The 12,158-nt window shown below is 41.9% G+C and overlaps 1 protein-coding gene across 1 annotated transcript in view; it reads right to left on the bottom strand.

Moving 5' to 3' along the window:
* Positions 1-311: 311 nt before the first annotated feature.
* The window catches only part of TRIO (trio Rho guanine nucleotide exchange factor), a 185,023-nt gene continuing 173,176 nt past the window's right edge, over positions 312-12,158 (bottom strand). Inside the window, 6 exon segments of the mRNA XM_009635132.2 lie at positions 312-1,868; positions 3,386-3,524; positions 4,197-4,397; positions 5,087-5,165; positions 9,136-9,257; positions 11,108-11,270. Of these exon segments, the coding sequence (XP_009633427.1) occupies positions 1,326-1,868; positions 3,386-3,524; positions 4,197-4,397; positions 5,087-5,165; positions 9,136-9,257; positions 11,108-11,270 (1,247 nt within the window). The 3' untranslated portion in view covers positions 312-1,325.

Raw genomic sequence — 12,158 nt, forward strand, 5'->3', positions numbered from 1 at the left:
TTTGGGAAACTCAGACTTTGGCATTTTGAATATAATAATAAATTTTAAAAAGTGTCACCCTACTTCTTAACCGTTTGAGATTTGGGATACGAGTATATCTCTCTTCTTTTTTTTTTTTTTTTTTTTTTTTTTTTTTTTTTTTTTTTTTTTTTTTTTTTTTTTTTTTTTGAACAATCCTTAAAACTGACTAGTCGTGACCAAATTCTATGCTAACCCTCACCTTAAACTAATAATGACAGTGTGGTACAACACACCCACCCCTGCCCACCCAGAAACCCCAAACACACAAACAAAACCATAAAGCTCGCCGTACTAAGTATGTGCTTTTTCTATATATTTATTACAGTTACAACAGAGGTCCTCATAAATAGTTGCATAAAATGTTAAAGCCACAACATTGCACATGATATGAAAGAAAACAAAATCCCAAATGAGTGCATTTACAGTATTTCATCCTGCTGTATACTGCTTGACAATCGGGTCAGCAAGCTGGGCACCAACCCGAAGTCCTTTTCTAAGGGGACAGTGAGCACTGACCCAAACTGAAGACCCGCACAGTGGTATACCACCATTTAGGAAGGAAGGGAAAAAAAAGGATAAGGGGATGGGGGGGAGGAAAAAAAATTACAGACCGAAGGCAGGTAACAGTCTATATACAAGTAAGGCCTACATTTTATCAGAGCAAAACGATTCATTCTATTTGTATGCAAAAACTTTGAGGTTGGATGCACTTAAAAGCAGAGTCTGATCTCAGTGCACTGCTACGTGAGATACATACAGGCGAGGCAACTGGAAAGCTCTAGGACCAAGTGAAAACCAGATGTTATAAATGGAGGCCATATCAATGGGCAGCCATTTTGGTGAGTCTTCTCCAGGCATGATTTCATTTTTGTTTTAACACCAGTGCTTTGAACATAGGCATTTCTTCCTTGAATAAATCTTGAAAACGGTAGTTAAGTTCACTTGCAAAATTCAACCCTTGTTTATTAAAAAAACTATTTTTATTTTTTTTGCAGAAACCTGAATAAAATACTGGTACTGTATCACTCGTGACTGCTTTTTGCAGAGTACAGTGCTATCGTCCTCCACCCCAGTGAAGTCTGCATTGCCAGTCCCCCGCGCCGCCCTGCGCGGGTCCCCCTGGAATGCGTTTGCACACGAACATTCGCTAGCAGCTGGTTGGCTCGGGGTTTGCTTTCCTCAAAATTCAAGTCAACAGCTGATTGGCAGGAGGAGTCTATCTCCAGTCTGATTGATTGGCAGGAGGAGTCCATCTCCAGTCTGATTGGCAGGTGAAAGAGAATGAGAGAGAACTTCAAGCAAGGTCAAACTCTTGGCAAGAGCCTGCTCTGTAAGAAGTTTTTAATGCTACGGATGGGTCGAACATCATTCTGGTGTTTTCGCCGCTCAATGAACGAAGTCAGTCTGGATATGTCAATGCTGTCAGCACTTTTGCTATTCCCCAGCTGCAGCCATTGCTCCTGGAGGGCCAGTGCAGCCGAGGGACGCTTAGCTGGGTCATCCTGAAGCAGGAAGCATACAAAATCTTTGGCCTTCTGGCTAACTCCTTTGAAGTAGTCATCTGGGAAACTAAAGTCTAAGCGGCAAATATTCAGGCAAGTTTCCTCTACACTTTCATCCAGGAAAGGAGAGACGCCACTAAGAAGGACATATGTGAGCACTCCAATGCTCCAAATATCTGAAGTGAGGGAAACAGGATTTCCAAGAATAATTTCAGGAGCTGCAAACTCTGGGTTTCCAAGTAACTGGTGGATATAATACGTGGTATTGAGCTGGACTGCGTCTCCAAAGTCAGCCAGTTTTATTGTTGGCTTAGTGGAACTCTGGTCCACCAAAATATTTTCAGGCTAGAAAACATAAAAGCAAAAGTTAAAATGTCTTTTTTTCAAGTCAGTCTAACACACATTTAATGCTCCAAAATTACTGTTTCCCATCCAGTGCTGTCAGCTTCAGTACATAACAAACAGCTACAAGCTATGAGGATTACTGCTGAAGGCCAGCTCTGCAAAGCCGCTAGGCAGTCCTACCCAGGCTTCCCCCAGACCCACCGGCAGGCAGTCTCTTGCCAGCTACAGTGTGCAATGAAATGTGTTTCAGCTGCTGGCACTGTAATTTTTGCAGGAAATACAGTTTTGCCAAATAATACTGCAGATGTTCACAATAACAGCTCTGCAAAGTTTCACAGGAACCTGAACATAAGCTTAAAGAACAGCAATTAGAAATAGAGGGTGAATAAAGCAACTCCTCTATTTGCTTTATGACAGAGAGACAACAAACCCCTTGCCCTTAAAGACTGGAAGATCTTGTCAGAATTTTCATGATGCTTTCAACAGAATTCAGCTTTACCTGGTGATTCTTTAACATAATACAGCCGTACAGATGGAAGTCAAGCACTGTTACGGGACTATGGCAGGGGCAGATCCTGTTGGATGCACATGGCTTCAAGAGAACTGCCCCACAATTGGCAAGCTGAAAGTGGAATTATTTTTGTGGTTTTGTTTCCAAAGCTACTGCTGCTGTGGCTGTGATCTTCGCAAAATAGGAGCGACTTACCTATAACTAGTTTTTAAGACTGGAAAAAGTATTGGTGAACTCCACATCACACTAGAAAACTTTAAATGTTGGGTCTCCATGCTATGCAGACTAGACTGGTTCTTCTTGGAAAGCAGAAGTATGTGGAGGGAAGATGCTGCCTCTTTTTGCTTTTTCTCTGCATGACCCCTTTTGGCTAGAGACCCTGCCCTACCAAGATGACTTTTCAATGCTAAAATTCCTTATTATTCAAGTACAGGTGGAAAATAAGAATATAAAGAATAAGGTTTTAATTAATATTCACCTTCAGAACTTTTTATATCGCTTCTCCTACCAGAATGCATCAAATCCTTGTGGCTCAAGGAAAATTCCCAGGGTAGAACAGAGGACCAACAGGTACCATTCACACGGATACCACAGCCCTCAAAGTGCAATGATGAGAAACAGATTTGCAGGAACAGAGGAAAAGCAGTGTCTTTCACAACAAACCCTATGCTTCTTGAGAAAGAAGTGGATATGTGCTGTAAGTTCCACAGGAAATAAATAAATAAATAATAATCAAACAAAACTGTTCCTGTTAGCAATTATTTCCAGTGAAAAGGCACACACATGGCTAGCAAGCTTAAAGGAGAAAGCACAGAGAATGAAAAGTTTCTGCTTTGCTGGCTATGAGTGATCTAAAGCATTTGGGGATGGAGCCCCACCCCGTACCCTTCTTCAGGGGGTCTCAAGCAATTCACAGTTCTATGCTCTGATCTGCCAGTTTCCTAGGAGAAGGAGGGGTTTAAGCCTGGAATGGCGCACACTGCCAGGAATCCCATTCATTCCTCACCTTTAGGTCCAAATGTGCTATTCTGCAGTTGTGAAGATACTGCACAGCTTCCAGAATCTCTCCCAGGTAGAGTCTGATCTTCCCTTCTGTGAGGTTTCCCCATCGCACGACATAGTCTAGAAGGCGACCCTGGTCAGCCCTATTGGAATTACAAAGGTTATATTTTGTTTTAATTCAGATATCAGCACTGGAAGGAAAACATAAGTTTTGAAAGTTATATTAAAAAATGCTTAAGGCAAGTGTCCCTTAACAACTACAACTACATCAAGTAATCACTGTTTCTCATGTTTGACTTGATCATCTGTGAAAATGTTTTATGTCACTTACAGCTGACCTGCACCTACAGTTCTGAAGCGGGAGCAGAGGGTGAAGGCAGAGAAGGAAAGGAAGAAATACTGTAATTTTAGCCAGACCTGAAAGACCAGGTATGTCCTGCCATAGACTACAGGAATAACCACAGCCTGCATCACCTAGAAGACAGAGGACTAGTGTATGAAGAGGAGTTTTGGTATCAAGCTACCAGATCACAACATTCCTAACTTGCTTGTATAATTGCTTGATATAAAATCATTTCTGGACCTTCAGACTAAGATAATCACCTACATATCAGCTTAATATATCAACTTATTTCCTTCTGAATATATTATTAAACTCAACGTTTTAACATCAGCATTAGACACCTGCAATCTTTATCTAGGTGTCTTCAAACTTCTGTGAAACCTTGAAGTTCCTTATTCATAAACCACTATAAAAGACCCAGAAAGTCAGCTGCACAGGTTGTATTTTACAGATAACATTATGGTCCACACACATTTCTAACACTAGTATGTAGTTGGTGGAGGTCTCAAAGGTATCGAGAAGGCCAATGAGCTGGGGATGCTGGAGATTCTGCATGACTCCAAGTTCATGGGTAACCTGGTCTCGCTTCATCAACTTCTTATTCACAAACTTAGTGGCTACTGCTCGCTTGGTTCCCTTCTGGTCACACTTCTTAACGACAGAAAATCTGCCCCTGGAATACAATATTGAAAGGAAAGAATTAACCATGAGATGCACTAAAGATATACTTTTACCTTGAAAGATATCCTGAGAAAGATCTAATTTTAGATTTCTAATAAGCTACCCCTTACAGAGCAGTTTCTGAACACAGAGTTTTAAGTACATGCATCTTCTACAAAATGTGTCTGTATAAATAATTAGCTCCTGATAGAGATCTGTTTTATCACATTTGCAGAGAACTCAAGTCAGAGTAGCATCCAGCTTTCAAAGGTCACCATTAAGTTGGAGAAATGAATATTCTATGCGATTTATTTTGCATTTTGCTCATTTTCTTACTTTTCTGTCTGTAACTTTCATACCCTAAATAAAAAGGTTTAGGAGAGCTTCACTACAGAAGCAGTGTCAGTCACTGTAAGGCATGATTAAAAAAAAAAACCAAAAAAACCAGACCATGTAGCTTTCCAAAGTATTTGAAAAACACACATCCCTTCAGCTACGATACCACTTCAGCCTAAATATGTTCTGTTTATGCAGTGCCATCTAGTGATGATAAGATTTTTCACTTCCTCATTTCTATTCAATCCAATGTAATTCTGGCCTTTTAGGCTCATATAAGTATTTTTCAAAGAGAATCTTATTTTTTGAATGAGAAGTTCAATATGTTGACATGGACAACTTTGGAGATCAGCATACAGAACACACCTGCCAAGCTCAGCCACTTCACTGTAGAGGGAATCAAAGTTGTCTTTCCAGATTACCATGATCCCATCACTTCCAGGACCTACAAAACCAAACCAAAACAAAAAAGACAGTATGGCAAACATTTAGTATCATCAGATCCTCCTCAGAACTAAATTGCTGTCATTGCTGTCATTATAGACAATGGATTGTTTCAGATGATTGCAAAAGAGGAAGTATTTGGACTTCATATTCAGTTTGGGAATAGATTTCATTAGGAATTTGCCTCAGTCAGACTGGCCCCTATCATCTTTGGCTTGAAGCTGAGTGTGTGCTTATTAAAAAGTAACTCATGGCCTCATATTGTCCATCCTCTTGCAGCTAAGAAAGAAAATTATTTCTGTAATCAGCTACTTCATTGATGGTTTATGAAGATTACCACAGCAACAGAAGTCAAAGAGTATTCTGGAGGAGATACTGCACTAAGATTTGACTACAGTCAAACGGCAAGTCCTTCAAGTGCAAAGGACTGAAAAAGACTTCACAGACTGATACTGAAACCTTAATTCAGGGAGGTAATTCGAGATAGCCAGCATGGCTTCACCAAGGGCAAGTCCTGCCTGATGAACCTAGTGGCTTTCTATGATGGTGTGACAGCATCAGTGGACAAGGGAAAACCAACAGATGTCATCTATCTGGACTTCTGCAAAGCCTTTGACACGGTCCCCCACAACATCCTTCTCTCTAAATTGGAGAGCTATGGATTTGATGGGTGGACTGTTCGGTGGATAAGGAACTGGCTGGATGGTCGCGTCCAGAGGGTAGTGGTCAATGGCCCGATGTCCGGATGGAGACCAGTGATGAGTGGTGTCCCTCAGGGGTCCGTACTGGGACCGGTGCTGTTTAATGTTTTCATCAATGACTGGATGACACCAAGCTGAGTGGTGCGGTTGACACACCAGAAGGACGGGATGTCATCCAGAGAGACCTGGACCAGCTGGAGAGGTGGGCCTGTGTGAACCTCATGAGGTTCAACAAGGCCAAGTGCAAGGTCCTGCACCTGGGTTGGGGTAACGCTTGGTATCATTACAGGCTGGGGAAAGAAAGGATCGAGAGCAGCCCTGCCGAGAGGGACTTGGGGGTGCTGGTGGATGAAAAGCTGGACATGAGCCGGCAATGTGCGCTGGCAGCCCAGAAGGCCAACCGTACTCTGGGCTGCATCGGGAGAAGCGTGGCCAGCAGGTCGAGGGAGGTGATTCTGCCCCTCTACTCTGCTCTGGTGAGACCTCACCTAGAGTACTGCATCCAGCTCTGGAGCCCTCAGCACAAGAGGACATGGAAGTGTTGGAGCGGGCCCAGAGGAGGGCTACAAAAATGATCCGAGGGCTGGAGCACCTCTCCTATGAGGACAGGCTGAGAGAGTTGGGCTTGTTCAGCCTGCAGAAGAGAAGGCTGCGGGGAGACCTGATTATGGCCTTTCAATACCTAAAGGGGGCCTATAGGAAAGATGGGGAAAATCTTTTTAGTAGGGCTGGCTGTGACAGGACAAAGGGTAATGGTTTCAAACTAAACCAGGGTAGGTTTAGACTAGATATAAGGAAGAAATTCTTTACAATGAGGGTGGTAAAATACTGGAACAGGTTGCCCAGAGAGGTAGTGGAGGCCCCATCCCTGGAAGCATTCAAGGCCAGGTTGGACGGGGCTCTGAGGAACCTGATCTAGTTAGCGGTGTCCCTGCTCAGTGCAGGGGGGTTGGACTAGATGACCTCTAGGGGTCCCTTCCAACCCCAAACATTCTATGATTCTACTTTGTGATACAGCCTTAGAGTTTTCATTTTGCTCTTACAGACTGGGGAAACAACAGGTAGGATGGCCAGAACTTTGTAGAAGTACTGGTAGAACCAAGTAGAGGGGCTAGGGAAATTCAGCTGCTTGTCTTTTGAAGTCTAGTTGCAGAGTAACCAAGACATAGAATCACAGAATCATTTAGGTTGGAAAACACATTTAAGATCATCAAGTCCAACTGTTAACCTAACCCTGCCATCCCACCACTAAACCATGTCCCTAAGCACCTCATCTGCCCATCTTTTAAATACCTCCAGGGATGGGGACTCTATCACTTCCTTGGGCAGCCCGTTTCAATGCCTGACAGCCTTTTTGGTGAAGAAATTTTTCCTAATGTCCAATCTAAACCTCCCCTGGCACAACTTGAGGCCATTTCCCCTCATCCTATGACTTGTTACTTGGGAGAAGAGACCAACACTCACCTCACTACAACCTCCTTTCAGGCAGTTGTAGAGTGCAATAAGGTTTAGTTTTGATTGAAAAAGTGAATGCTTACTTTTGGACAAGGTCAACAAACCAAGGACTGTGACCGAAAGATGGTAGTTTAGTCTACAAGCCTTCCGTGACTCTGATTCTGGCGAAATCGCAGTTTAGGGCTTCTCTACTGGTGTAGGAAGGACAGTCATTACACCAGTTCCTTAAAGCACACAGATTCTCGTCCATCCAGAGCTTTTCACTCCCCTGCCTAGAAAGTTTCCTTGGCTGATACACTATCAGTGGAATCACCCCATCCTGTTAATGCCCATATGACAGAGGGTGGCAGCAAGACAAACTGGATTACATGCCAAAGCAGCCCCGCCAATGCAGCAGAACAAATTCTATAGTGGAACTAATTCAGGTGCAGTGGGAACTGTCTCTGTATAGGAATGAGTAACGGTGGCAAGTTGAAGGAAACAGCAAAAAGAATCGGTATCTTACATTATGTCTCATTATCAACAATACACCTGACACAGGGGGTGGGGGGGGAATGATCAGACAGTGTAGCAGCTACCTGAAAAAAAAAAAAAAGCTCTATTTTCAGGAAACATTACTGTAAAGACCAAAATTTTGTTTCCTGCCTCTTATATATTGCAACACACCCATCCTAGGGCTTAACTACTGGCTGTCTTGGTTCAGTTAGCAGGAAGTGCTGGCAATAGTCACCACCTCAATGTGTCAGGCACTTACTGTGGCTGCCAACAAGCTGAGCTCAAAGTGGCAGCACTGCTTATAAACCCCCAAAAATTTCAGATGAGGTTTTGGAAGGCAAACATCTTTCACAGTCTGGTTTCAACATTCCAGGAAAATGTCAAACTTCTTGGAGAAGAGAAAAAAAAAAAAGTGAAGAACGAACATATTTTGGAGAGGTTTGGGACAACTGTGCAAGTCCCCATATCAGCTGGGACAGATGTACAAAGACAGAAAGAAGCACTTCATATCTTATTTTCTTTTATATGAGTCAATTTGAGATGGAGCCATTCCATCCAAATTCTATTAATTAATTCTCACCAGTGGATAAATACATGGGCCTCTCAATAGATTAAAGGACCCAGATAGCATCAGTTGTTATAATTGCATGTAAGAAAGCCTGCTATCCTGCTGTCTCATTGTGTTTTCCCTGTTTCTAAAAATGAAGGATCCAGACACTTAAGAGAAGAATAACTGAATGTACAAATATACGCTGAAACTTATCACTATGCCATCAAACACATCAAGTAAAAAATAGTTTTTTCCTTTGCTGTCTGCCTCCAAAACAGAGGCATTTTTCATCTTTGCAGGTTTCTTTTTCATTCAGGTTGCCTCACTTCAGGTACTAAAATAATGTAATCTAAGTGTAGATCCATGATGCAAAGACAAGAAATAAGTTATATGTTCTCCTGAACGCTCAGGCTCTACAATTCAAGCAAAGAAGCATATTAAAATACAGAGCAATGCTACTCTTTTCTTATCTGTACACTTTAGAAATTATACATGTTGGCACGGTAACTTTCATTGAGACTAAACTAAGAATGCAGATAAGAAAATATGATTTTATCATAGTACGTTTGAACTAGTATTGACAGACAAGGTAAATGAACATTGACAGTACTGTGTAGGCATCTTGTCTGTATGAACCTCTAATTAGTTACATCCTAAAAGAATACTTCTTTAACAGAGGGAAGCCCAAGCACCGGGCATCTTTTTCCTGTACTACGGGTATCAGACACTTTGAATGTCATTAGATTAAAAAAGCGAAGAGGCAGGCCTACCTAAAACTCGTAGACTGGCGGAAGATGAAACCGAACCCATATCGTTTGCAGCTATACATGTATAGATACCATCGTCTTCTGCAGTGACTCCAATGATTTTCAGTGAAGCCTCTCCTAAGTCACTGGGAAACACAATGGCATCCGTTAACTTTATATTCATTTTACAGACCTTAAGTTATGGAAATCAGCCAAAGTTAGACTGATACTGTTAATATTTCTTATTCTCCAGCCCCCCTCTCTCTCTGGACAAACATTGCTAACCCTGTCCCTGCCATTTCAGAAGCATCTACCAGAATTTGAGCACTTTGTGGCCATCAAATACCTTGGCATGTCCTACAGACTGTTAGAAAAACATCCTCACTGACATTCTGCCTCAGCATGTCCTAGGCTCCATTATGTTTGAAAAATCAAACACTTCCCCTGTTTCTTCCCACTTTCTCTACTTCCTTCAAATTATGAGAAGCCGTATCAAGACAACTTTCCATCACTATTCTTTCTGAAAGGTTAGTTTCCATCCCTGACTCCCAGCATATTAGAAGCTGATCCAACATTTGTACTTTTGGAGCATTCGTCCCTTGTGAGAGAGGGCTCCACCTTCAACACAAAGGGTGCACCTCACCACAACTTTGGAGACCTCAGAATCTGGGAGAATGAGGATGGGAGGAAACTAAAAGAGACTTAAGTTTTCCCTGTGCTCCCGGGCAGAGACAGCAATAACCTATATAAGACCACAGGAGGAAGATTCTGCAGGCTCTTCCTTAATCTTTCTCACCATTCAACCAACCCTTTTTGTTTGATGGTTTGTCTTAAAATGTCTGCTTAACTGTTCCTCTGTGCAACTCATGTCTAGTACTTTTTTGACCATCTGCCATGGACATGAACAGCAGATAATTTTATTTGCAGAAGTCTCATACAAATGTGAATACCTGGCAAGTCCTCTCTACACTTTTCACCTCTAGGCTCAAAATAACCCTAACATTGTGTTACTTTTTCACAACAGGGCACTTTTTCAAGATTTTCTGTTATTCTTATTGCTTTCCTTTGGATTCATCCCAGTTACTGCAAGTCATTTGATGCACTAGTAGAGCTGCCACAATGCCTCTGTCTCCCATAAAAAATTATACCCAGCAAAAAGGCAGCAGGAGGCAGAAAAGAACAGTTTAACATGCCATTAAGTTTGCAGGTAAGTTGGGCTATACTGCACAACCTCTAAGAAGATGACATACTCTTCGATCTATTAATGAGGAAAGTTTTCACCCCCCCCTTCTGAATTGAGAGCGTAATTTGTAAGACATTTCTTCACAGTGAATTTACTCACTAAACAACATTTTCTGTACATAAAAGAATGCATTTTCAGAAAAAAAACCCCAACTTTTCTAACATGCAGTTTCACATTCCGAAATACAGCAATTCCTCTTATTCATCGAGTGTTTGAGTTCCCAGTTAGTCTGTTAAAGTTCCATCGCAGCAAAGCTAAAAACAGGCAAAAATGTTAACTTCTGTGCTTCAACAATGAAGACAGTGACGCTGCCATGCCAGCAGGAACCAGAGGCTTTTCTTCACAAAATACCATAGTGTGATCTGAAAGCAGTCATTTGCCTCAAGAATTATGGTGTGCTACTAATGAAAATACAGGATCAGCAGATGGCATGTCACAGCACTGGCATATCACAACATACTGTTCTGGTTCAAGCACTAGGTCAGCGTGACAGAACCACAATGGTTTCTCCAATAGCTACGCAGAAGTACCAGCTGAATTTTTTTAAAAATCAACTGAATATGACATTTGGGTACCCTAGCTGTACGTAGAAGTTACACAGTATTTCCAGAAAATCCCAGCTGTGAAATATTTCTGCCTGAGGGTAACCCTGCCTTTATGCCTCAAAGCCAAAAGCCATCCTCCACCAAGGGTGCAAATAGAAAATATAACAGTTTCAGCAGTTCCTGTTGAACATTACACAAATTACTGTACCTGTACGAAATGCTGTGATGACCGTCATTGCTCAGTGTGTTATGATCAGGACCTTTCCAAGTAACTGAAGCCTTGGGGCGACCACAGACTTTACACCTAAGCACGATGGTCTCTCCTGTCTCACATGTTACCTCACTCAATGGTATTATAAACTCTGGGGGAACTGGAAAAATAAAATCAATGGCATTAGGTCAACTGAAGTTAGTAAATTTGTTTTGCTGTTCCTTGCGCTCTCTCTTTTCTATTAGACAAAGTGGTATGGTACTTTACATTTCCAAGGTGAATCTATCCCTCTACATTTCCAAGGTGAATCTATCCCTCTACATTTCCAAGGTGAATCTATCCCTCTACCCTTGGAGCACATCCATGGTTAGGCCACTTGCTGGGGCTTTGGAGAGCTAGTGAGTTTTTCTCTGCATGAACTTGGACACAACACTACTGCTATGCCATGGTTAAACCTGAAGCCTACCACAGTGAACCAAACACCCTGTTTATGGCAAGCTGGGGAAACCCTACAGTGAAATGTATTTAAGGACGTGCTCAGCCAGGCTATCTTTATGTCCAGCTAAGTTTGCCAAAGGGAACACAAACCAACTCACTCATCCACTGATGCACTGTAATGGTTTCCCTTTTTACATACAGGTGAAACTCAGAAAGTTTGGTTCTGTTTATTAAGATAAAAACTGAGTTTGGCCCAGAGTGCCACTATCTTTGTCCTCTGCACTGGACAGGCCCTGAATGTTCCCTGGGGTGCAAGGTTAAAAATGAAGCAGGTGGTCTCCAATTCCCAGCCTTGTTATTTTGCAAATTCAGCACGGCCCAACTTCCATACAGTGTCCATGCAAATGCAGTAGACTGCAAATCTTTCTGAACATGTTGTGTGGTCCTTGTGTTTTACGTTGTTTTGGACTTGTGAACAAAAATATGTTCCTTGCATCTTATAAAATAAATATAACATATTTCATTAACTGTCTCCCTTATCCAAAAGGAGCCTAGGTATATTTTGGTAGAAAACACTCCGTTCCTGATGTAATTCATGTCAAGCAAATTT

Source organism: Egretta garzetta, unplaced genomic scaffold (genome assembly GCF_000687185.1).
Source record: "Egretta garzetta isolate BGI_Z169 unplaced genomic scaffold, ASM68718v1 scaffold413, whole genome shotgun sequence".
NCBI classification, from domain to species: Eukaryota; Metazoa; Chordata; class Aves; order Pelecaniformes; family Ardeidae; genus Egretta; species Egretta garzetta.